General features: G+C 54.3%; 1 protein-coding gene across 1 annotated transcript in view; it reads left to right on the top strand.

Annotated features, from left to right (window-relative positions):
* The window catches only part of OTOG (otogelin), an 87,251-nt gene that overhangs the window by 43,822 nt on the left and 18,415 nt on the right, over nucleotides 1-25,014 (top strand). Inside the window, exons 26-42 of the mRNA XM_012654274.1 lie at nucleotides 1,004-1,138; nucleotides 1,473-1,619; nucleotides 1,925-2,044; nucleotides 3,849-3,965; nucleotides 4,596-4,752; nucleotides 6,783-6,809; nucleotides 9,343-9,510; nucleotides 11,771-12,049; nucleotides 14,203-14,320; nucleotides 15,100-15,179; nucleotides 15,627-17,368; nucleotides 18,175-18,343; nucleotides 18,606-18,751; nucleotides 19,364-19,453; nucleotides 21,875-22,058; nucleotides 24,355-24,575; nucleotides 24,738-24,876. Coding sequence (XP_012509728.1) covers nucleotides 1,004-1,138; nucleotides 1,473-1,619; nucleotides 1,925-2,044; nucleotides 3,849-3,965; nucleotides 4,596-4,752; nucleotides 6,783-6,809; nucleotides 9,343-9,510; nucleotides 11,771-12,049; nucleotides 14,203-14,320; nucleotides 15,100-15,179; nucleotides 15,627-17,368; nucleotides 18,175-18,343; nucleotides 18,606-18,751; nucleotides 19,364-19,453; nucleotides 21,875-22,058; nucleotides 24,355-24,575; nucleotides 24,738-24,876 — 4,039 coding nt within the window. The remainder of the gene's footprint in view (nucleotides 1-1,003; nucleotides 1,139-1,472; nucleotides 1,620-1,924; nucleotides 2,045-3,848; nucleotides 3,966-4,595; nucleotides 4,753-6,782; nucleotides 6,810-9,342; nucleotides 9,511-11,770; nucleotides 12,050-14,202; nucleotides 14,321-15,099; nucleotides 15,180-15,626; nucleotides 17,369-18,174; nucleotides 18,344-18,605; nucleotides 18,752-19,363; nucleotides 19,454-21,874; nucleotides 22,059-24,354; nucleotides 24,576-24,737; nucleotides 24,877-25,014) is intronic.

The following is a 25,014-nucleotide window of genomic DNA, read 5'->3' as shown; positions in this document are numbered from 1 at the left end:
GGTCTCACTCTTGCTCAGGCTGGTTTTGAACTCCTGAGCTCAAACGATCCGCCCGCCTCGGCCTCCCGGAGTGCTAGGATTACAGGCGTGAGCCATCACACCCGGCCCTCATTTTGTTTTAGTTTAAAAATTTTAAAGGCAATGCATGCTCTTTACTAACATTTAAAGTAATATAGTAATATATATAAAGTAATATAGTAATATATACAAAGTAATATAGTATGTATTAAAAACAGATATTCCCCTTCACATTTCTTCTGTTCCCGTCTCCTGCTGAATAGCCCCTCTGAACTATCCGGGGTGGATCCTACCAGACCGTTTTCCCTGAGGCACATGCACTCACACACGCGTGCACATACGCACACGCACTTTGTTTGGTTTATGTGAATAGGATTCCGCAATTTGCTTTTTTCACTTAATAGTTTACCTTAGACTTTATTTCATATAGTCAGTACATACTTTTTTCTTTTTAACAGCTGCGTATTAATAGAATTCTATAGAAATAGTGTACTCTAATTTGCTTTATTTTTCCCCAGTGATGGACCTTTAGGTATTTCCAATATTTAAATACTGCAGCAAATACTCGTGTGGATGTGTCTCTAGGTTCTGAGAAGTAGAATTGCTGTGTAAAAGGTTACGTGCATTTAGAATGTTGTTCAACGCCTGCACATTGTCCTCCAAAAAGGCCTACCCTGCCAACGGTGTTTGTAAGATGGTGTCACTTCCCCTGCACCCCTGTCCACATCGACCATCCTTACTATATATTAATTAATGCATTCATTATCAGATCTTTTTGGGAGAGTTACTACATGCTAAACATTGCCCCAGGCTTCCAGAAACAAAACTGAGCTTCAGAGAACTGAAGTAAGTTGCCCGAAGTCACACAGCTACGAAGTAAAAGTGGTTAGAAAACCACTTCAGAGCCCATGTCGCTCCACCTCCGTGCCTCTCAACAGGATCTCTTCTCTCCCCGGTTTATTGGACTCACTGATTTTCTCCTCAGAGCACGTCAGATTTCAGCTTCTCTGTGATTGTAGAAAATGTAAACTGCTACAGCTCTGGCATCGTCTGCAGGAAATTCATTTCCATCAGCGTCGGGAACTCACTCATTGTCTTCGACGATGACTCGGGAAATCCCGTAAGGCCTGGTGCTGGTGAAGGTTGTACAGACAGTTTATGGGTTACCAGGGGGTTGGGGGCAGAAGAGGACTGAGAACTGATTTCTTTGTCACAGCGGTTTCTCTTGGAGCCCCCCTGAATTAGGAGTCCAGACTTGGAGCCCAGACTGAATTCCTGGGCCAGGGTCAGGAGCACAGAGGTCAATGTCGGGATGAGGGAGGTGGAGGTGTTGGTGAGGCCCTGGGGCTGGGCAGTGACTTGTAGCCAGGCCCAGCTGACCCGGGCATTGAGGGGCACTCGGGCCTCAGCCATTGTTTCAGGCACTCGGGTACTGACCATCTCTGTCCCTCTAGAGTCCCGAGAGCTTCCTGGATGACAGGCAGGAAGTCCATACCTGGCGGGCAGGGTTTTTCACGCTGGTGCATTTCCCACGGGAGCACATCACCCTCTTATGGGACCAGAGAACCACAGTGCACATCCAGGCTGGGCCTCAGTGGCAGGTAGTCATGTGAGCAGTGACCCTTACGGGGCCCTCTACTCCTGCCTGGGGTTGAGCCAAGCCACTGGGTGTCCTTGTGTGGGCTGTACCCTCACTGAGAAGCCAAGAAGAGCATGCTTCTGTCCTCTCTGCCCCCACCCTGCTCTGTCCCCTTCTCCTGTGACATTTCTTCTCTCCCTCTTCAAATCATAACCCCAGAAGTTGCTTCTGGGTCCATGACAGACTCCTGAGCTATTGGGGACCCCTCTGCCCATGGCTCCCCACTGGCATGCCTGTGACTGACCGTGGTGTCCTCTCCCCCTGCAGGGCCAGCTGGCAGGCCTCTGTGGGAACTTTGACTTAAAAACCATCAATGAGATGAGGACCCCGGAGAACCTAGAGCTAACCAACCCCCAGGAGTTTGGCAGCAGTTGGGCTGCAGTTGAGGTAAAGCCTCCCAGGCCGGCTCGCGCCCCTCGCCCAGGCGCACACCGCCAGCACTGAGCCCGGCCCAGGTCAGGGGAGAGGGACATCGGTGTGAGGCTGCTCCTGCAGTGCTCTCGGCCTCTGCCTGGCATCCCTAGCCCTAGACTCTGTCCTATGGCCTGAGGGCACACATCATCCCATCTCACAAATCCAGCTGCCCACCCTGCCCTGGACCAAGTGCCGGTGGAAGGGCGTAGGGTTGGAAAGGAAATAAAGTCTGTACCAGGAGAAATGGCCATCTAGTGGGGAAGGTGAGTCTGGTTGTGCATGACCTTCTTATCTGTCTTGGTGCCCCCAGCATCTGGCACTAGGTCTGGCACACAGGAGAGGCCAAGAGAGACTGATGTGGGTTGAGGCAATCAAGGAAGGCTTCCTGAAGGAGGTGGGACTGGTGCTGGTACTTACAGGATAGGCCATATTTAAGTAGCTGAATGTATCAGAGAGAAGGCCTCTGAGAGGAAGGACATTAGCGGAGGCAGAAATGAGGGGGTGCCCCTGAGATTTGTGAGATGTTTGCCTGAGGCTGCCAAGCTGTGAGCTGTGGGAGACACAGCACTGAGTTGAAAGCAGGAGACCTGGGCTCTTGTCTTGGGTCATCCATTGACTTGCTGGGTGACCTCGAATAAGTCCTATCTTCTCTGTGTTCCTCTGTGAAGTGAGGGGACTGGGCCAGGAGAACGATGGTGAATAGATTTCCCTTCATGTGACAACTCTGATCAGTCAGAAGGGGCTGCTGGGGAGCTGTGTCGAGAAATATCTAAAACCTGTGTCAGGTTCAGCTGGAAGGGAGACTGTGATCGATTATTTATGTCTGCCATGGGAGCAGCAGTAGAGAGTGGTGATATAAGGTCACATGTTTCCCTTTCCTGGACGGAGTGATCTTAACGCTCGGCTATGAAGCAGACAGATGAGCCTGTGCAGACTCGGGTAGGGGAGCATGGCGTGGAGTGGAGTGTAATCCTGAGGTGGGAAAGGGCTGTTCCCACAGCCTCAGAAACGTGTGCCCTAACCCACCCCTGCTGTAGAGAAGCTGAGTGCATGACTAACCTTAGTCGTCCCCCACTACCCCGTATTTCTCTCTTGCTTATACTCTCAGGCTTACCCTGGGGGCTCCAGTGGACATGTAGGCCTGAGGAAGGAGGTTCAGCAGACATCAGGGAAATCCGTGTTAGTTATCTGTTGCTGTGTCACAATATTGTTAGACTTAGCATTGAACAGCACACGTGTCATCTCACAGTCTTGGTGGGTCTGGAATCAGGGCGTGGTTTGACCTGGTTCTCTGCTTAGCAGCTCACAAGCCCACAGCCAAGGTGCCAGCCAGGGCTGGGCTCTCCTCTGGAGGCTCGACTGGGGGAGGAACTGCTTCCCCACCTGCTGGCGTAGTTTGTGGCAGTATTCAGCTCCTTGCAACTGCAGGGCTGAGGGCTTTGGGTTTTTGGCTAGCTCTTGGCCAGAGACAACCCTCAGTTTCTAGGGACCACCATCACTTCCTGCCACGTGGGGTTCCCCAGAGTGGCTGCTTGCTTCCTCATGGCCAGCAAGAGAGAGACTTCTGTAAGATGGGCTCTGTGATCACAGACACAGGACCATGCTCCTCTCATCACGTTGGCCATGTTCTGTTGGTCTGAAGCAAGTCATCAGTCGCTCCAACATTCAACAGGAGGAATTACTCAAGGACGTGAAGCAGGAGGCGGGTCTGTCTGCTGCACCAGGCAACAGACGTCTGGGGGGTGGGGAGGTCTGCAGCCCTGCCTTTGCCTCTCAGTGCCCAGACACCCCCGACCCCCGGGATACATGTGTCCTGAATCCTCTCCGAGAACCTTTTGCCAAGAAGGAGTGCAGCATCCTGCTCAGCGAGGTGTTTGAGACCTGCCACCCTGTGGTGAGTGGACCCCAGCCTCGGCCCCTCCTCAGCCCCCTTCCCACTTTCCTGGGATCCCTTCGGCTCCCAGACTCCCCCTGTCTTGGAAGAGGCATCTCAGGTCTGGAGGGGAGACCTGCTCTGCCATAGCCCTGCCTCCAGCCTGCTCAGACGAATCCATCCTATTTCCCCGGATGACCAGGGCAGATTTCCAGACAAACACCTTGGGCCCTTGTAGGCCCATCTTAATCTGGCTCTTTCTCCTTATCAGGAAGTTCTTCTGAATAGTGAACCCAAAGCCCGCAGGCCATGCACCGCAGGCCATGCACCGCCTGCTGCCTGTTCTGCCCTCAGTGGGCACGGAGGAGGCTGGGCAGTTCAGACTCTCTACCTGTTCTTCAGCCACCCAGAGCAAACAGCCTGGGCTCAGGGGAGGAGAGAGCCTAGTGCTCGAAAGTGGGTGTCTGCCTGGGCCATGGTACTCTTGTTTCTTTCCTACCTGGCTGCCTTTCTCCCTCATACCCCATGAGATAGGGCAGCTCACCCTGTCCCATGGTCCCCTCCTGTTTATGCTGGTGGCCATCAGCTGAAAAGCTACAGGTCTGACATCTAGGATCTGTCCTCTGACCTCTGACTTCTGACCTCCCCTAGGTTGATGTCACTTGGTTTTACTCAAACTGCCTGACAGACACGTGCGGGTGTAGCCGAGGTGGTGACTGTGAGTGCTTCTGTGCCAGCGTGTCCGCCTACGCCCACCAGTGCTGCCAGCACGGGGTGGCTGTGGACTGGCGAACCCCACACCTCTGCCGTGAGTGTCCCAGACCAATATCTGAGGGGACAGAGTAGGGTGTCCTGTGGGCAGGCCCATGGGGTAGCATCCCTCTGGCCAGCATTTATTGAGTACTTACTATGGGCCAGGCACTAACTGTTTTGAGTGTTATTCATTGAATTCTTACAACTGCCCTTTGAAGCAGGACTAAGTATTCTTATTTTACAGTTTGAGAAACTGAGGCCGAGAGAGACGACACATGTAAAGGGCTTGGCACAGTGCTCGCAGGGGTTGCTGCTGTTGTGTCATGGAGCCCCAGGGGCTGCCATGTCCTGAGCCCGGGGGTCCAGGCAGGACGACCCTAGGGAGAAGATGGAGCAGAACCTGTCTTTGTCCTCCCTCTTCTCTGCCTGTTGTTCCCTGAGACCTTCGCCACAGATGCCCTGAGTCTGCACACAGACATCCTCTATTTCTTTGACAAAAATCCTTCAGGAGGGAGGACACATACGTTTACTGAGGTTCTACTGTGTGCCAGGCCTTGTGCCTTGCATGTTACTTCATTTAATATTTAGCACTAGGGTGCAGTGAGTGAGGCATTCCCCAGGGCTGTGATATTTAAAGGGACACCAAAAAAACACAGTAATCAAGAGAAATAATACTTTAATACAATATTTTTTAAAAATAAAAATTATTGCAAAAATATCGTTGGTACACAAAATATCAAAGAATCAATGTTACTAATTTTTCCCTTTGCCCCAGGCTCTGATAAGGCTCAGTTGCATATTATTAATAATCCTGTCTTTATTTTAAAATTTTGTTCCTTATGAATTTTTTGCATTAATTTTGGTGTTTTAAAAATATTGCATTAAGATAGTATCTACCTCTATTGAGATTTGTGGTACCCCCTTAAATTCTGCATCTGGGGTGAGCACTTTGCCTTACCCTAGTCCAGGCCCTGACAAGTCTATGGGGCAGATGCTAGCAGTGGTCCCACCTTGTAGAGGAGGGCACTACATTTCCAAGAGGTTAAGTAATTTGTCCCAGTACACACAGCGGATGAGTTAGGGAGATGGGATTTGAACTCAGGTCTGACCCTACAGAGAGCTGGCTTTTAATGACTCTTCTGGGCTACCTCCCGTCAACTGGGTCCACACTTGAAACCAGAGACCTAGGGATCTTCTAATTTTCTAGTTCAGTCTTCTGAGTCCACAAATGAGGGAGGGCAAGTGCTTGCCTGTGGCCACATGGCGGTCAGTCTCCTGACTCCTGGCGCTCTTTCCAGAGGGCCGTGCCACACGTGTTGACCATGGGGTTTGCACTGTGGATTGGAGCTGGTGGCTCTCCTCAGACCGAGCCTACGTGTGAAGCAGGCCCCTCCTCAGCTTTATCCAGGGCCACCCTCTGGCTCTTCTCTGCCTTGCCCCGGCTGAGGGTCCCCTGCAAGGTCCCTAGCTCACCCCGGTGGACTGAGGCGTCCGCAGCCGAGACGCCGGGGAGCAGGCTGTGATGCTGGGCTTGGGCACTAGAGGGCGCGCTGAGCTCGCGCTCGTAGGAGCTTGGCGCAGCCCGGCGAGTGGCAGCAGCTCTGTTCAGCAAGGGAAACCGCCCGGAGGGGCCTGAAGGAGTCTGGGATCCTGGGGCCCCAGCCCCTTCCCACCCCAGGCTCTTGGAAGACCGACGTCCATCTTGTGCTGGCATTCCTCTGAGGACCTTCCGAAACATTTCCAGTTGGAGCTTCCACTCCTTGGTTCTAATTGTACCTTTTGGGGACACATAAAACACATTCGTTTTTGCCCAACATTCATTCATTCATTCATTCATTTGTTCAACGCATCACTGAGTGCCTACTCTGGGCCAGGCTCCCAGCCTTGTGCTGGGGGTGCGGAGAGGAACCATTATATTTCCTTCCCCTTAAGAAACCTGAATCCAGTGACCACACCGGAACCCTGGAGTTTGGGAGGCAGGCCAGGCCTGGCCGTTGGGGAAGGAGGGAGGCTGGGGATGTCAGGGACCTTGACACTGTCTGTCTGTTCCAGGCTCTCAAGAAGTCTCTGTTCTCTCTCTTTCAGCATATGACTGTGACTTCTTTAACAAAGGTAAGCCTGTCCTCCCCAAGTGGAGCTTTGGGTTGGGGCACTGCCAGCCCCACCCTGATGCCATGTTGACATCAGCCAGCCTGAGGTGCTGCTGGCCTGGGAAGAGCTGTGACCCAGAGCCAGGAGGGCCTCCATCATGCAGAGAGAGCCCTGACAGTGCAGGGCCCAGGGATGCCCTGGAACTCTCTCCCCAGCAGTTCCTGCAGCCCCTGTCTGGGCACAGGCCAGGCCAGGTCCTGGGGATTGTAACCTCACCCAGGACAACTTCACCAGGAAGTGAAAACCCCATTGCACCAATGTGCCAGCTCCTTGGCCTCCATAATATAGCTCAATAGGCTCGTGGAATGTCATCTTGGGTTCCCTGAAGATTCGAGTTGGCAAAAGCAAACGTAGACCATTCTTTCTGTGGATGGCCGGGGCAAAACATATGGCCTTTCACATTCATCTTCAGATTCAGCCAAGGTCTCAGGATACCAGGATATGTTCCAACATCCAGGTTAATGAGGATGAAAAGACAGGTCATAACTAAAGACCCCAGGGAGGTTAATGTCCAGTGTTACAGGCAATTAGTCAATTTAATCACTGGGGTAGGGTGGGCAGCAGGGGAGTTGTTTTCAGCACTGAACTTCTTCCAGTTGGGCCAAGATCAGGGCTTGACAGAGTTAGATGCTTGTTGAGTCCTTGGTGCTGTTCACCTTTGACTTCCAAGCCCCCTCCCCTCCTCCAGAGACCATCCTGCCAGGAGCAGGCCCATGTAGGTGTAGGCCCAAGGCTTTGTCCTCAGTTACCTGCATTATCAGATTCCAGTTTGAGAAATATCACCCTGCCAAGAAGAGCCCAGGGAGTGAGATGGATGGGGAGAGACTAGAGACAAGGGTACCAGCTGGGGGGCTTCGGGATGTGGGTGGACCAGGGTATAGTGTGGTCATTCACAGGGACCACAGTCCTACCAAAACGTTAGCCCCTGGGGGCTCCTGATGGCCAAAAGCCTTCAACCCCTAAAGGAGTGAATCCGCAATGGGAGAATTGCAGTCCCAGGGACAGGCAGGGTCTGACATCAGGCGAGACATTTCAGCAAGACAGCTTTGAGCAGAGTCTGCCTTCTGTGGCATTTCGGGTGGCAGTAACTGGCAAAGGACAAGCTGTTTCTAGCATCCTCCACCTACCCCCCCACCCACTCATCCATTCCTTGCTCTGTTCTACCAACATTTTCTCTGGTCCAGGCCCTTGCCGGGTACTGGGAAATCAGTGGTCCACGAGACCTGTCACACCATTGTGCTGCAGCCGGCTCACACTGCCTCTCTAGCACCAACTGTGTGTTCCTAATGCCACGTGCAGTTGGTAGTTTCAAATTGACCACTGGTGGGAGTGTTTACACCACAGAAATCAGCAAACACTGCAAATTGTTTTTTGTTTATTTTTTGAGAGCCGGTTGTTAACCATTTACCAGCACAGTGCCTGCCTGTCTCCTGTCTAGTGGGGGAGACAGATGTGATCCGATCCAGGTCCTCATTGTAAGAGCTGCGACTGGTGTGTGCCCTGCTCCAAGGGCTGGTGGGGTGCAGAGGAGGAGGGACCACTGTGTATGGCAGGAAAGGGTGCAGGGAGAGCTTCACAAGGAGGTGACATTTGAGCTGGGCCCAGAGATCGAGTAGGCGTTTGCCAGGCACAAAGTGAGGAGGACTATTCAGAGTGGGTGGAAGAGCGTGATGAAGATACAAGGTAGGAAACAGCCCAGCACTTTCAAGGAAAAGCCAGAGAAGTTCAGTGTGACAGGAGCAAGGATATGGGGGTGTGGGGAGAGCTAGGCAGGGGCTGGGAGGTAAAGGGCCCCTGAATTCAAGCTGGGCTCTTTGGATTGTGTCCTGAGGGTAGCGGGGAGCCACTGGCGAATTCCGGCAGGGAGTGTGGCTGGGAAGGTGACCAGGCAGCCATGGAGAGGAGGCGCTGGAGGTCAGACCTTGGGCCACGGGGCAGGAAGATCCCTTATTAGGCTGTTGCAATTGTCCAGGAAACCGAAACCCATGCCCGCTCCAGCCTACACTGACACTATAGGAACCCAAAAACACAGAGGTGACACATGTTTGAAATAAATAAACACTAATGCCAAGCCCAGCTTCCCTGGCCTTCGTCCCTGAGGCCTTGGGTGGGCAGACACCAGGTCTTATGCCTTCTCCCAGAGGCTACCTGGAATAGGGCAGTGGCTTAATTGTGACGTTCCAGGCATTGGATGGGACAGGCCATGGAGAGACATCTGGGGGCCCAGATGCCCCGCTGTGGATGGCCTCCTTCCCAGGCTCCCTGTGTAATGATCCAGGCTCTGTGTAGGGGATCAGTGTCCTTTTAGGGCTCGGAGCCTGGGGTTCCTGTCCCTTTTTTCTCATGGAAATCAAAGTTCCTGGGGCCTGGGATGAAACAAGGTACTAAGAGTCCCTCCTTGGTACCCCCACCCACCAACAGGGGTGGGATGGGGGAGGAGAGGTGGGCAGAGGCCCAGGGAGGCAGGGCTTATGACTGGGCCTCTTCTCTCCAGCGCTGGGTAAAGGCCCCTACCAGCTGTCCAGCTTGGCGGCCAGCGGTGCCCTGGTGGCCGTGAAGGCGGTGGGCGATGACATAGTCCTAGTGAGGGCAGAGGATGTGGCGCCAGGGGACATAGTGAGCTTCCTGCTGACAGCTGCTCTGTACAAGGCCAAGGCCCACGGTAAGGCCCACCCTGGCCCCACTCCAGCCCTCTGGGAGGGAGGCAAGTGCTGCAGGAGGGGAGGGTGCTGCGGCCCTAGGCGTCTGGCGTGGCTGGAGAAGTGGGGGCTCCGACAGTGCCCTGTCCTAGCTGAGGCAGAGCTAGTGTCGCAGCCTCTGCAAAGAGACATGTTTCCATCTCCCCAAAATGCCAGGGCAGCCGAGGACCACAGGCACCTTTGTACCTTGCTTACATGACAGCTGTGTTCCATAAAAGCAGAGCGGCAACTCCCCCTCCTCCTCCCTCCTCCTCCCTCCTCCTCTCCCTCTTCCTCTCACTCTGCCATCCTCACTGAGGACCCGGCCCCCTCCCCCACCCCATGCTTCTCCTGTGCTGTGCCCAGGGTACTGGACGGCAGAAGAAAAGGTACCTTCCAGGTGGGATCTGGGTGGCTGCATGGAGGAGGTGTCCCTTGAGTTGGGCCTTGAGGGATGGGAAAGGTGGTGATGGGAAGAAACAGCTTAGAAAATGTCACAGAGGGGAGGATTCAGCCATCACTGAGGTCCGAGCTTCCCACACTGAAGGGTATGCTGCCGGGTCACAGCCGCAGCCTGGCTCATCTCCCTGGAGTGCCAGTTTTCCTTGAAGACTTTGAGGGGGACGTTAGTTATTTGTTAATAATAATAGCTCACCCTTCTGTAGCACTTATGTGCTGGGCACTGTTCTATGTGCTTCCTGTATATTTACTCATTTAATCCTCACAACAGTCTTACAAGGCGGGTGCTATTATCTTCCAGTTTACAGATGAGAGAACCGAGGCCCAGAGGGGTCAGGCGATTTACCCAAGGGCGCACTGTGCATTAGTGACAGGAGCCAGCCTTTCGGCTCCAGAGTCTTTCATGCAAACTCCCATACTATGCTTCCTCTCAAACAGAGGGATTAAAAAAGAAATATAAATCAGAAAATAGAAGGTAAAAGTCATGTGAACGTTTAAAATGAAACACAGGACTCTGCACTTCAAGCTCTGGTGTCAGCCTCCCCTGTCAGGAGGACGGCAGGGAACATGGCAGAGAAACCAGGATGTGAGCCACCCCGTCTTCACGAAGGAGGAAGCCAAGGCCCAGGCAGAGGAAGTGGCTTGCTGAGGTCACGCAGCCCACGGGAGTGGGGCCCTCCCCCTCCGTGCTGCCCCCGGCCTGCCCTTGCATCCATCCCCGAGGCCCACCGGGTGGCGGTTAAGATCCTGGGCTTCAGTCCTGCCTCCCTTGTCCGCCGTCAGTGTGACTCCATTATTATCATTATCATCATCATTGCCCTCTAACCTGTCACAGAATTTACTTATTCGTCATATTTATTCTCCCCCCACTTGAATGCGAGCTCCGTGAGGGCAAGGATTATTGTCATTTTGTTCCCTGCCATGTCCCCAGTGCCTAGAACAGTGCCTGCTGGACAGCGAGCACTCAGTAAATAGTCACTGCCGAGTGAGTGAATTGGCCACGTCACAGGGTCCCTTAGGAATTTCATAACCGGCAGGTGAAGGTCGGCTTTGGCCAGTGCCTGGCACCTGGTAAGTCGTGTATAAATAGCAGTTGTCATTACTGACGCGAATAACTGATTCTTCAGTTACCTCCCGTCTTCTCGCGGCTGCCCAGGGAGGTGTAACAGGGAGACTATAGGTCCCTCCTGGGGACACGGCACATGTGGGAGGGGCCTTCACATACACCTTATTGATTATCCCTCCCGCGGCCCAGGGCCTTAGTGCACTTGCCCCCACCCCGTCCAGCGTGGCGAGCCGGGACTCCGGGCCCTGGCTCACTCTGTGCACCTGCTTGTGGGTTTGGGACCTGAGGAGACCCACAGGGCCCTGCGCAGGGGGATTGTCCGCCTCCCAGCAGACCCCCACGCCCTACACATGGGCACTGAGACAGGAAAGAGAGAACAGCAGAGATGGGCTCTGGGTCTCCGGGAAGCCCCCTCCTCCCTGTGGGACTCTCTCCCCATCTGTGGGTTGGACTAAGGTGTGCCAGCTCGGCCCTCAGCAGTTTGGGGGTTGCTAACCCTCCACTCTCCCTCAGGCTTTCAAGGGAAAGCGTGAGCAGAGGGCAGGCGGCAGGCAGAGGTGGGTGGGCCGGGGGGAGGCGGGCAGGCACGGAGGGGCAGGGCCCGTCCACAGGTGTGCTGCCGCCCTGAGTCGCTGGGAGAGCAGGTGTGCGCTGGGATGTTGCCCCCGCGCTGTCTGGACCCCTCCCTGTGCTGACTGTACCCATGTGGCTCTCTGCAGACCCGGATGTCGTGTCCCTGGAGGCGGCAGACAGACCCAACTTCTTCCTCCACGTCACAGCCAATGGGTCTCTGGAGCTGGCTAAGTGGCAGGACCGTGATGCCTTCCACCACCATGCCTCCTTCTCGCTGCACTGGGGGACATGGCGGGCAGGCCTGGTGGCCCTAGAGTCCCTGGCGAAGCCCGGCTCCTTCCTCTACGCACCGGGCCCTGTGCTCACCCTGCGGCTGTATGAGCACACAGAGGCGTTCCGCTGGGGCACACTCTTCCGCCTTCTGGGTAGGTGTCCCCCTGCCGTCATCCTCGGCTCCTTGGCCCTCTCACTCAACTGCTCTTCCCGCCCTCTCCTGACCTCACCCTTCCAATTGCCCTCGCAAGACAGACTCCTCACTCTTCTGGCACAGGGGGGCCGCATCAGTGCCGCCCTGAGATGGGAGGTGGCCCAGCCTCTGTGTTGGCAGCCTAGGGAGCCATGGCAGTGTGGCTTGAGGCCTAGCCAATTTCCTGGGTCCTGCCTACTGCAACAGGCCGATTACGCTGTCTAAAAATACAGCGGCCTTTGTGGGAGTGAGGGGAGAGGTGAGCCTGCATGTAGCTTGCAGGCTTGGTTTTCTTGCCGATGGGGACACATGCTTGCCCCTGAGCCCAAAGACTGTCCCCTGGGGCAGCAGGCTGAGGAGCCAGCAGCCTCCGTCTCTCTGTGGGAGGCCCAGGCCCATGGGCTGTGATGAGGCAGCTTCCAGACCTTCTGCTAAGGGGTTCCAGGGCCTGCCCTGCCAGGTGGATCTGCCCCTGAAAGGTTGTCCTCTGCTTGAACCCTGGAGGAAGCAATCACAGTTTCCTAACTGCACCAGGCTGGCTTCTCTGTCTTGCATGCACACATGTATGTTTGTGCCCATGAGGGCATCTTGTGTTGTGTGAATGGGTGCATTTACATGTGCACATATGTGAGTGTATCTCCAGCCAGCCTCTCCATTTCATCACCCTCCCCCAAACCAGGGCTGGGTGAGCTCGTTCTTACATTCAGTGGTCATTTAATGAGTCCACCCGTGAACCCCACCCAGGATGGATTTATCACTGGCTATGATGGCAAGATGTATTCATGATGGGAATACTTGCGTCCCTCTCTGGAAGACCCAGGCTTTGAAGCTGCACAGCCTTGGGTTTGAATCCTGACCCTGGTCCTTGGCACTTGGAGGAGAACCCCCATCTTCCTGACTCTGTTTCTTCACCTGTAAAATAGGCATATTTTCCTGAGAAAGATGTTATGAGGATTGACTATATGTCATAGAGTTCTCTCTGGGCCTGGCACATAGTAGGTGCTCCCAAAATGTAAATTCTTGGCTCTGGTCTCCAGGATCTTGGAAAAGCAGGTTTCTTCACAATCAGCAGCAGCGTGGGGATTAGGGTGTCAGGAAGGGCTGTCTGGGTGGGGCTGCTCTCTCCAGCCTGCTACAAAGCCTGCCCATGCCCTCTGCTCAGGCCGTGGTTTCAGAAACTGGGCCCTTATGCCGAGGTAGTCTGGGGTCTTACCTGCCTCAAGCCCACCCCCTCCCTCACCCCAGGCCTTTCCCTCATTTATCAAGGTGCTGGCCCCAGGGCTTCTTTGGAGAATATCTCCCCTAGAAAAGTTTCATTTTCCCAGCAACACCTGTGCCTCAGTTTCTTTATCTATAAAATGGGGATAATAAAAAGTCCCTACTTCATAGGATTATTATGAGGATTATTGAGTAAAAATATGTGAAATGTTTCATGCAGTGCTTGGTGCTATTTCATAGTTGGCTGTTGTTGTTATTTTGGTTCGCCCCGGCCACCAGGGGCCACAAGTGCAGTGCTTGGACAAACTGCACCGCCAGATGCTTTTCAGGGAGGCCCTCTGGGAACAGAGAGGGCAGAGCTTGGGGAAGAGCACCTCCCTCGCCTGTCTAGGGCCTTGGGCTCCAGGGAAAGGGATCCCCCAATGCCTGCCCCCCAGGCCCCAAAGGAGACCCTCTTGCTTCCATGGAGGCCTGCAATGGCCCAGCTAGAGGCAAGGCGAGGAGGAGGTGACTGTGTCCTGGGATGCAGCGCAAGCCTGGGCACCAAGGTCCCAGAGGGTCAGGATGACGGGGTAGCCTTCCAGAGAGATCGGGGATCCATGCCTCCTCTTTGGCCACCCCTTGGAGCCCAACTCCAATGCCTGCACCAAAGCTCCCCAGTCCTCGGCCCTACACCCAGTTCCCAGAGCCCCATCCCTAGGGCCCCCAGGCACCAACCCCAACCACATGCCTGCAGCTTCCCCATGGCATGGCTGTTTGCCCTTCACTTGTCTCCTCCAGGGGGCAGGGAGGGCGTGGGCTGAGCTGGGATTACCTCTGTGCCCTGGCTCCTGACCCAGAGCTGCTGCCTCATCTCACTCAGTCTAGGGGCTCGGGGGCGGGTTGCCTTTCTAGATGCCAAGCCCTCCGGGGCTGCCTACCCCATCTGCGAGTGGCGCTATGATCCCTGTGCCAGCCCCTGCTTCCAAACCTGCCGGGACCCACGGGCAGCCAGCTGTTGGGATGTGCCCAGGTGAGGTGCCAGGGGCTGTGGGTGTGGAGTCAAGGAGTGTGCACCCGTGTGTTTGGGGATCCACACTTTCATGTAGTCTCTAGGAGTGTGCACGAGCATGTGCTGAGGGTGTGTGTGTGTGTACTCACACGTACTTGTGTATGAATGTTTCATGCGTTGTGTGTATGGGGATGTGTGTACCAGAGTGAATGTGCTTTTATATAAGAGCATGCCGTATATGTGTGTATATAGACACACACACATACATGCATATATAGGCATGTGTGAATATTTGTGCATGATGTGCGTATAGCAGAGCCTTGTGTGCACAAATGCAGCTGTGCATGAGTCGTGCACAGCATGTGGGTGTTGCGTGCAGCTGTGTGCATACCTGAAGGTGTGTTCACTGATATTTATGGGCATCCGTGTGGATGTGTTTGTATGTGTAAATACTTTGGAGTCCCATGGGCTTAGAGGGGTTATGTGAGGCTGTGTGAGAACGCGCCGGGTGGAGACGCAAGTGAGCATGTGCATGGAGTGTGTGCATAATTGTGTCTTGTTCACGTGTGTGTTTTCTTCTCGGTCTGAGGGGTAGGAGTACGCAGGAGTGTGCTCCCATACACGTGTGTGACAGTGTCTCTACGGAGGTTCACGTGAGTGTGTGCATAAGCACACACATGCACACACATGCGCTTGTGTCATAAGAAAGGATGAAGTCTGTGCTCAAGCCAGGTAACAAGAGGTGACCCCCTCCCGCCCTGTATTCCAGACCACTGACCTGCTCCCTGCTCTGTCCTCAGGGTAGAAGGCTGTGTCCCTGTGTGCCCTGCCCCCAAGGTCCTGGATGAAGTCACACAGCGATGTGTCTACCTGGAGGACTGTAAGTGGCCTTATTTCTCCTCCCTCCCTCGGATTTCCTCTAAGTCGCCAGGGTCTCATTGAGCAGTCGTGCCCCAAAGCACTCAGGTCTCCGAGGAGCAGGGTCAGCATAGGGGCCTCTGGAAGGAGGCGCAGGCAGCGGCAGGCACAGAGCCCATCTAATCCATTCACCCCATCTCACAGAGCAGGACAGGGACAGGCTTAGGGTCACATGGTGAGAAGGCAGTGTAGCCAGACTTAGGCTTGAAGTCTCTCAGCTCTGGGTTTGGGGTTTGGGGTGTGGGGCAGAGTTCAGACCTGTTGACTGCTCTGAAGTCTTCCAATGTCACGGGACAGAGGCCTCTCACCTGGGGTGCCAGTCCCGAGCCCCATGTCACAGCCCTGCCCAGGGACAGCCCCCCAGGGCAGCAGTCACCCTGCTTCTGAACCTTTTCTCTTATCTGCCCAGGCGTGGAGCCAGCGGCGTGGGTTCCCACAGAGGCCCTTGGCAATGAGACCCTGCCTCCTGGCCAAGTGCTGTCCACCCCCAGTGACAAGGAACCACAGCTTCCACTGGAAACCCCCAAGACCCCCACCCACAGGCCGGCCCTTGCCTCAGCTGCCCCACTCACCACGGCCCTGAACCCACCGATGGCAGCCACAGAGGGGCCAGTGCTGTCTCTAGGCCCCTCGCAGTCCACCCTGCAGCAGCCACTGGGGCTCACTGCCTCTAGCCTCCCTGCCGAGCCCACAGAGGCCCCAGCCAGCAAGGTGGTGACCGCCAGCCTCCCGGCCGCCCCCCACACCCCGGAGTCCTCATCCCTCCCCCTTGCACTGCAGACACCTGGCATGGTGTCGGGTGCCATGGAGACGACCAGGGTGACTGTGACCTTTGCAGGGAGCCCCAACATCACGGTCTCCTCCCGGTCACCCCCTGCCCCTCACTTCCCACTCATGACCAAGGCTGTGACAGTCCCAGGCCACGGCTCCTTGCCTGTTAGGACAACACCCCTAAGGCCTTCCTTGCTGGCAAGTCCTTCCTCCAGATCTGTGGCTTCCCCTGGAGTGACCGCCAGGTCTGCCACCTCCTCGGGATCCCACAAGGCTCTGCTGACACCTGCAGTAACTAAGGTCGTGAGCCAGACAGGGGTCCCCCAGCCCACCCAGGCCCAGCGTGTTTCCAGTCCCAGCAGCACCCCAACCGTGGCTGGAACGGCAGCAGAGCAGGTTCCTGTCAGTCCCCTTGCCACCCAGAGAGTGGAGATGGTACTGTCCACAGAAAAGGGCGAAGCCGGGCGTGGCCAGCCCACAGGCCCGCCAGCATCCCCACGCCCACTCCCCACGGTCCCACCCCACCCTGCCCAGGGCACCACCCCCGCCACCAGGCCTCCAGCTCTGCCCCCAGGGACCCCAGCTACCGCCAGCCAGTCCACAGGTGTTCATGGACTGGGAGCCACACTCTTTGTGTCTCTCGAGTCAACTCAGCCATCCCAGCTCCTCTCCGGCCTGCCTCCTGACACCAGCCTGCCCCTGGCCAAGGTGGGCACGTCTGCCCCAGTGGCCACACCCGGTCCCAAGGGCTCTGTCATTACCTCGCCACTCCAGCCACAGGCCACAACTCCACCTGCTCAGACACTCAGCCCAGCCCTACCTCTCACCCTGGCTGCAGTGGCCCAGGCACACCCACCCGGCCACACAGCCTCCCAGGCAGCAGTCACGGCTCCAGGCCTGCTTGTGGAAGCCACATTGCCAACCTCTGGAGTCATGGCTGTGGCCGAGGTGGGGGCCTCCTCAGCTTCTGTTGCCACACGAGGGAGCACCACGGAGAAGGTGGCCATCCTGTCCAATCAAGTGTCTCTGCCCACCTCCATCGGTGGCTCTGCCCCGGGAGGGCCCACAGAGCTCCTGCCTGCTGTGGCCCACACTCTTGCCCCCTTGGTGACTGAGGCTGGCACAGTGCCGCCGGTGCCCACATCCTATACCCTGAGCCGCGTCTCAGCCAGGACGGCCTCCAGAGAGAGCTCGCTGGTTCTGCTGCCTCAGCTGGCCGAGGCCCATGGAACCTCGGTGGGTCCTCAGCCCCCAGTGGAGCCGGTGGGCGAGGCCACCACGGAGCAGACTGGGCGCTCAGCCCCGGCCCAGAGCATCGCGGAGGGTTCAGTCGAGGCCTTGGCAACTGCCACTGAAGCCAATACATCTGCCACCTGTGTTGTGAGTGACTTGTCCGGGTCACCTGTGTGTGGACCTTCCCTCCTCCAGTGCCCCGGGGCTTGGACACTCCACACTCTCGCATTCCCAGACCTGCTGCAGCTTCTGTTAGCCAGCTTCGAGGCAGCAAGATGCAGGTTTACTTGCTGTCCTCACCCCTTCCCCAAGCTCCTGGTCCCTGAAAAATTCTGCAGTCTCCTCGGGGCCCCTGATGCTATAGCGGGATCCCGCCTTGCCCGTCTGGGCCCTGGGGGCTGATTGGATGGCGTGGTGCGATGCCCAGGTGACAATGTGGGTGTCCCAGTGTGTGCATTTTGTGTACCTGTGTAAGACTGTTGTGCACGTTTGTGCTCAAATGCGTGAGACTTAGTGTGAGCGCTTATGTATCTGTGTGTTCTTGTGTGTGTGCTGCATGGTGTTGTGAGACATCTCTGTGTGTATCTTTGTGCCTCTGTGAGAAGTTGAGCTAGAGAGTGTGTGTGCGTGTGTGTACGTATTCTAGGTTTCTGTGAGTATGCGCTAGTGTATGCACGTGTGCGTACCTGGAGCTCTCAGCACAGGCCGGACAGATCTGCAGAGGTCTCAGGGAATCAGTCCCCAGATCCCCGAGCTCACACTGAGCACAGCCCCAGGCCCCAGACAGCTTGTCCGTGGGCCTAGGGTGAGGGCAACAGTCCCTAGAAGTTTTACCTCAAGGTCCCTGCCCTGCTAGAACCTGCTGTGGAAGGATCTTGTGCCCTGAGGCTTGGGTGGTGGGGTGGGCTGTAGCCCCGAGCCGGCACTCACCGTGTTCTCCACCCTGTGCACAGCCAATCGCCGAGCAGGACTGCGTCCGCCACATCTGCCTGGAGGGCCAGCTGATCCGTGTGAACCAGTCCCAGCACTGTCCGAGTGGCGCTGCTCCCCATCGCTGTGGGGTCCTGGGCCTCCCTGTGCGGGTGGGCGGGGACCGCTGCTGCCCCCGCTGGGAGTGTGCCTGTGAGTCACCCAGACAGTCCTGCTTGTACCCATACCCCAGCGTGACCCCTACCCGATCTGTGTGCTCCCCAGCCTCCCTCCTGCAGGACATCTCAATGTGACCCCCTAGCCTGGCACATTTCCCACCCTTTCAACCTCTGATCTCTGTGTGTTGCCCGGTCTGAGTGACCCTCCAGATCCACAGGCCACTGAATCATCCGGGAAAGGGCCCAGGCGCTGCAGTTGTTCTGCTTACCCTTCTTCTGTCCTGCCCCTCCCCCAGGCCGATGCTCCATCTTCCCTGACCTGAGCTTCGTGACCTTCGATGGGAGCCACGTAGCTCTGTTCAAGGAGGCCATCTATATCCTCGGCCAGAGCCCAGACGAAATGGTCACCGTCCACGTCCTCGACTGCAAAAGTGCCAACCTGGTGCTGGCCCCCTGCTTCCCTCCCTGCCTGGACCTGGGAATCCGACTAGGTTTAGTTGGGAGACAGAACAGTGAGCTGGGTTTTGAGGGGTGCCAGAGGCGAGGACAGATGTGGAAGCCCCTGTGGCAGGTCCCTCTGTCTCCCAGGAGTCTCCTGCAATGGACAGGGCCTCCCAGGGGACGGCTCCCTGGGTGACCGGGGGAAAGAGTTGCATGGAGTGTGCCACCGCGTGGCCCTTCCTGGGGCCCGGGCAGTTCCCAGCTGTGCCGGCTTCCTAGGCAGCTGTGGGACGGCGCTGGTGTGCAGAGGAGCTGGGATGTCACTCCAACGATGAGGCCTGTGGTCATAGGTGCCAGCTGTAGGGGTCTTCTACTAGGATTCCCCCATGAGCCAGGTGGACAGAGCCAGCTTTTTTCTTTTCTTGTTTTTTGGCTGGGCTTGCATGAGGTCAGTTGGAGTCAGAAATGTTCCGTGAGATTCTGCACAGCCCTGATGGGTGTTCCTGGCATGGTGGGGGGCGGGCAGAGTGTGATCATACTTGCTGCACCCCCTCACTTGGAGGGGGATGGAGGACACGGCTCTAGGTTGATGAGGGCTGGGCTCTCTCTGCAGGGACATCTGAACTGGCCTCCGTTCTGTCTGGTGATGCTGAATGTGACTCACCTGGCCCATCAGATCACCATTGACCGCTTCAACAGGAAGGTGAGTGCATCGAAGAGCCGGGCTCCAGGGCAGGGCGGCAGTTAGCGGAGGGGCAGGGCGTCCAGGGGTGGAGGGGCCTTGAGGCTTAGTCATGATTGGGGGCAGGGGTGGGGAGGGGACACTTTTGAAAAAATAATGCAGAATTAGGTATATTTGGAAGTGATTGCAGCTATAATGCTTGTGGCCACTCTAATGTTAGAGGAGGAAGTGTACCAGGAGGCATATTGTGACAGAGGGGAAGTCGGAATGGCAAGAGACAGTGGCCTTAAATAATTGTGGCCAAAATATCTCACCTTTACAATTTTTACAAAAATATATGGCCATGTGAACACATTATCACCAGGGCCCCTTCAAAGAATGGGATTGTATAAGTCAGGAGCTGAATTTAAGGTTCATTAGCTTCACATTAAGTCCACCTCTGTCAGGGAGGCCGGGGTGTCCAACAGTAGCCCTTCCTGTGCGGAGCGCCCCCGCCAGCGGGCCTCCCTGTGATCCTCCCAGCGGGTGGGTGAGAGGGACTGATTTGTCTTCTCAGGTCCCAAAACCATGACCGCCCCACCCCCATTTCTGAGCCAAGACCTGCAGCCTTTCTGTTGGAATCTACCCTTGAGCACAACCCATAGGGTCCAGCACTCTGTGGAGCTCTCAGGAACAAAGCTTAGGAAAGTGGGTTTTCCATGAGACAGAGGCTTTAGCAAAAACCTTCCTGAGTTTCATTCCTTAGGTGTTTTCTTTTCATTTTGAAAAATTAGAGCATAATTTATATACAGTAAAATTCTCCCTGTTGTAGTATACAATTCTACAAGTTTAAGCACACACCTACAGTCATGTAACCACTACCACAATCATGATATGGAACAGTTTCACCACCCCCAATTATTGTCAACTCCCCTCCCACCTCCTGGCAACCACTGTCTTCTGTCCCCATAGTTTTACCTTTCCCAGAATGGCGTATAAATTGAACCAGGGTGTGTGGTGAGACTCGCCCATGTTGTTGCATAGATCTGTAGTTTGTTCCTTTTGATTGTTGACTAAAATTCCATTGTATGGATATATCACATCCATTCACCAATTGAAAGATATTTGGGGTGTTTCCATTTTGAACGATAACAAATAACCCTGCCCATAAACATTTACATACAAGTTTTGTATGAGTAAAATCCCCAGGAGTGGATTTCTGGGTTGTATGATAGGGTTGTGTTTAACCTTACGGTACTTGCCAAGCTGTTTTCCACAGTGGGCATTTAGCCTTCCCACCAGCAGCATATGAGAGAGAGTTCCAGTAGTGTCCTTGCCAGCACTTGGTAGTATTCGTTCGTTTGTTTGTTCAGTCATTCTAATAGGTGTGTCATAGTACCTTGTTGTGGTTTTAATTTGCCTTTCCCTAATTACTGATGATGTCAAGCATCTTTTCGTGGGCTTATTTTCCATGTTATAATATGTGCTCTTTGGTGAAGTGTCTGTTCAAATCTTTGGCACACTGAAAGATGATGTTGTTTTATTGAGTTTTGAGAATTCTTTGTATATTTTATTATAAACATGAGTTCTTTATCAGATATAAATATTATCTTCTAGTCTGCAACGTGTCTTTTCATTAACCTACCAGCATCTTTCAAAAGGCAGAAGTTTTTAATTTTGATGGAGTCCAATTTATCAATTTTTCCTTTTGTGAATCAGGATTTTGGTGTTATACCTAGCAAACCAAGCTCAAAAAAATTTTCTCTTATGTTTTCTTCTAGAAATTTTGTAGTTTTAGGTGTTACTTTTAGGTGTATGTTGCCTTTTAAGTTAATTTTATGGTGCAAGGTCAAAAATCATTTTTTTCAAATGTGAATTCCCATTGTGCCAGCACCATATTCTCTCTCCATTGAATTATCTTTGAACCCTTATCGAAAATCAATTGACCGAGCCGGGCACGGTGGCTCACACCTGTAATCCTAGCACTCTGGGAGGCCGAGGCGGGCGGATTGTTTGAGCTCAGGAGTTCGAAACAGCCTGAGCAAGAGCGAGACCCCGCCTCTACTAAAATAGAAATAAATTAATCAGACAACTAAAAATATATAGAAAAAATTAGCCGGGCATGGTGGCGCATGCCTGTAGTCCCAGCTACACGGGAGGCTGAGGCAGGAGGATCGCTTGAGCCCAGGAGTTTGAGGTTGCTGTGAGCTAGGCTGATGCCACGGCACTCACTGTAGGCCGGGCAACAAAAGCGAGACTCTGTCTCAAAAAAAAAAAAAAAAAAAAATATTTTCAGAGTTCTTCCATGCCACGTTGGACAGTGTCTTGGCTGCATGTGCCTGAAATAGAGCCTGGCACAGGGCAGGTGCTTAATACATGTTTGCCAGATGATAGATGGATGGATGGATGGATGGATGGATGGATAGATGGACAAGCTGTGCTCACACTGAACCTCCCCTCAAGGTGACTGTGGACTCGCAGCCTGTGTGGCCACCCGTGAGCAGGTATGGGTTCAGAATTGAGGACACAGGCCACATGTACATGATCCGGACACCGTCCCACATCCAGATCCAGTGGCTCCACATCTCCGGACTCATGATCCTGGAGGCCAGCAAAGCCAGCGAGGCCCAGGGCCGTGGCCTGTGCGGTGAGGTGGGACCCAGCTGGGGGGAGGGGGATGCTTCCCAGGTCCACCTCTGCCCCAGACATAAGTTCCTGGACCAGGAAAGGCTGGGAAGCAGTACCAGGCCAGAGGTGGGCCAGGGCAGGGAGGCCTAGTGTCTTATGTTCTGGAGCTGAAGCTGCCAGCAGGGAGATGGCGCATGGCTCTGGCCTCGGCCAATTGTCACTTCAGCCAAGATTGTCTGTCAGCTTCCCTGACAGCCTCCAGATGCCAGCTAACCCCTCCCCTGAGCACATGCCTGGGCACTTCACAAAGCACTTCCACACTCTGATCATACTTTTTCTAGGCCATCCACATGACAGCCCTGAGGGGTGGCCATTGGTATCCCCATAGAACTAAAGAAGAAAGGAGGCTTGGAGAGGTTAAGTGGCTTGCCTGCGATCACACAGCAGAGCTGCCATAACACACAGAAATCGTGCTCTTCAGGCCATAGCATGGTTGCAGAGAGCATGATCTAAGGGACTGGATGGATTTTGACAAGAAAAAAGGGTAGAAGAGGAGTCTGGATGTGGGCTGCTCCTTGTGGGGGAGCAAGCTCCCCCTGGGGAGCTCCATGACAGGCTGCCATGACTGTGATGATGGGTGACATAGGGACACTTATACACACACATATGCACACCCTCCATCCTCCACCTGCACCCCTTGTGTTCATTCCTTTCATGCCCCTGCATTCGAAATGCCCTCTGCACGTTCACTAACACATGTAAGTCAACTCTGTGCTCATTCTTCCCTTTGTGCAATACATATTTACTATGTACCAGTCACCGGGGACAGAACAGTGAGCAAAACAGACAACATCCCTGTTTTATGGCGTTTCCATTCTCACTGACACACACACCTCTTCTTACACACACACACACACCACCACCACCACCGCCATCCTTTCTCACCATTCCTTTCTTCTTCTCTCTTCATCCCTAGCAAAGGGTGCTGTGGGCAGCAGTAGCCTGGTGAGCCCGCATCCTCCCCAGGATACTTTTGTGACACCCCTCAGTGACTCAGAGTCAAGATGCAAAACGTGACCATTGGGACCGTTAATAAAATCTGAGTGTTGCCCCAAATCAGGCTTTATATTCACAGGATGGTGGTTGGAGATGTCAGAGCAGAAATCAGGTCATTTCTATCTCCATTTAACTGAACTAACACTTGATATCTGGGCACTCTGCTAGGCAACTTGGGGGAAGGCTGAGATAAATGAGAATCTAAAGGAATATGAATCTTTGTACTCAGAAAGCTACGACCTTGTGTGAAAGGCAGACCTGCAAACCAGTGACTGTTACACAGAGCTGGGCAAGTCATGGATGGTGCAGCTGAGGTGTCCTTGAAGGAAGGACATCTGAGAAAACATTTCAGGCAGAGAGAGCAACTTGAGCAAGGTCACAGGCAGGGGAGTGTGTGTCTGGAGTGTGCACTGTGTGAGAGATGAAGCTGGAAGTTCACATCATATTAGGAGCTGGGACAGATAAACTTCACCCCTATCCCCATCTCAGTGTTCCAACACAACAGAAGCTAATTTCTTGTGCACGTAAGTTTCCAAATGGTTGGCAATGATTCACAGACCCAGATCCTTTCCATCTTGTGGCTCTGCCATTGTCAACATGCGCTTCCAACTTCAAGGAAGGAGAGACAGTTGGGAAGGTTTTATGGACCAGGCTTGGAGGTGGCGCCGGCACCTTCGCTCACATACCAGTGCTGGGACTCAGTTAGCTGGCCTCACCCACTTACAAGGGAGTCAGGGAAAGATAGGCAAACTGCCAAGGAAGAAGAGGAAACAGGTGTTATAATTAGCAAGCTCTGCTAAGGCAGAGTTTTGGGGTAACTTTATTTTGATATAATGTGAAACTTAGAAGTTGCAAAGATAGTGTAAGGGACTCCCTTAATGCCTTTATTAATACCTTTTACCCAGATGTACTATTAGTTCGTATTTTGCCCCATTTGCTTCTCTTTCTCTGTGTGTGTATACATTTTATATGCATATGAAATACACACACACACATATTTTTCTGGACCATTTGAAATAAGTTCAAGACATTGTTTCCCCTTATCCCTAAATACTTTGGTGTTTTTCCCAATGACAAAGACATTTTCTTACACAGCAGGTTTCCTAACTTCTCTGTGCCTCATTTCCCTCATCTGTTAAGTGGGGATAATGGTGTTACTGGTCTCAAAGAATTGTCATGCAGAATATGCAGAGTGACAGCTGGGGACCTGGGAGTGGTAGTGATTAGTGTGGCTGTTGGGATCATTCTGCCCCTTTCAGGTATCTGTGATGGAGATGCAGACAATGACCTCACCCTGCAGGATGGCTCTGTGCTGGGCAGGGCCGAGGACCCTTCTCCTTTTCTGGAAAGCTGGCAAGTGCCCAGCTCCCTGACGTCGGTGGGCCAGACCCGCTTCCGCCCAGACAGCTGCGCGACGGCTGACTGCTCGCCCTGCCTTCGCATGGTGTCCAACCGCACCTTCAGTGCCTGCCACCGCTTTGTATGTGCCAACAGGGTCCAGTGTTGGGGCGACCCTTCCAGGCTGGCTGGGGATGGTTGCACCTACCTGCAGACGCTGTTCCCCCTGGGCAGGGCTGGGAGGAGCCGGGCCCTGGGACGTGGGGTGGCAGAGTAGACAGCACTGCCTTATGCATGTGCCCAGGTCTCCCCAGAGTCCTTCTGTGAGCTGTGGATCCGGGACACCAAGTATGTGCAGCAACCCTGCGTGGCCCTGACCGTGTATGTGGCCATGTGCCACAAGTTCCACGTGTGCATAGAGTGGCGGCGCTCCGACTACTGCCGTGAGTTGAGGAGACGGAGGTCTCCTACATCGTGACTGCTGTTCCCATCCCCTGTTAGGGCAGGAAAAGCCTCCCAGACCCAAGTTCAAGTCTACACTTTTCCAGATTCAATCATTCATCCAGTCATTTATATTAATA

This window comes from Propithecus coquereli, unplaced genomic scaffold (assembly GCF_000956105.1).
Source record: "Propithecus coquereli isolate 6110/MARCELLA unplaced genomic scaffold, Pcoq_1.0 Scaffold44, whole genome shotgun sequence".
In the NCBI taxonomy this organism is placed as follows: domain Eukaryota; kingdom Metazoa; phylum Chordata; class Mammalia; order Primates; family Indriidae; genus Propithecus; species Propithecus coquereli.
Note: the sequence above shows the minus strand (reverse complement) of the source record. Positions and strands in the feature narration are given on the sequence as shown.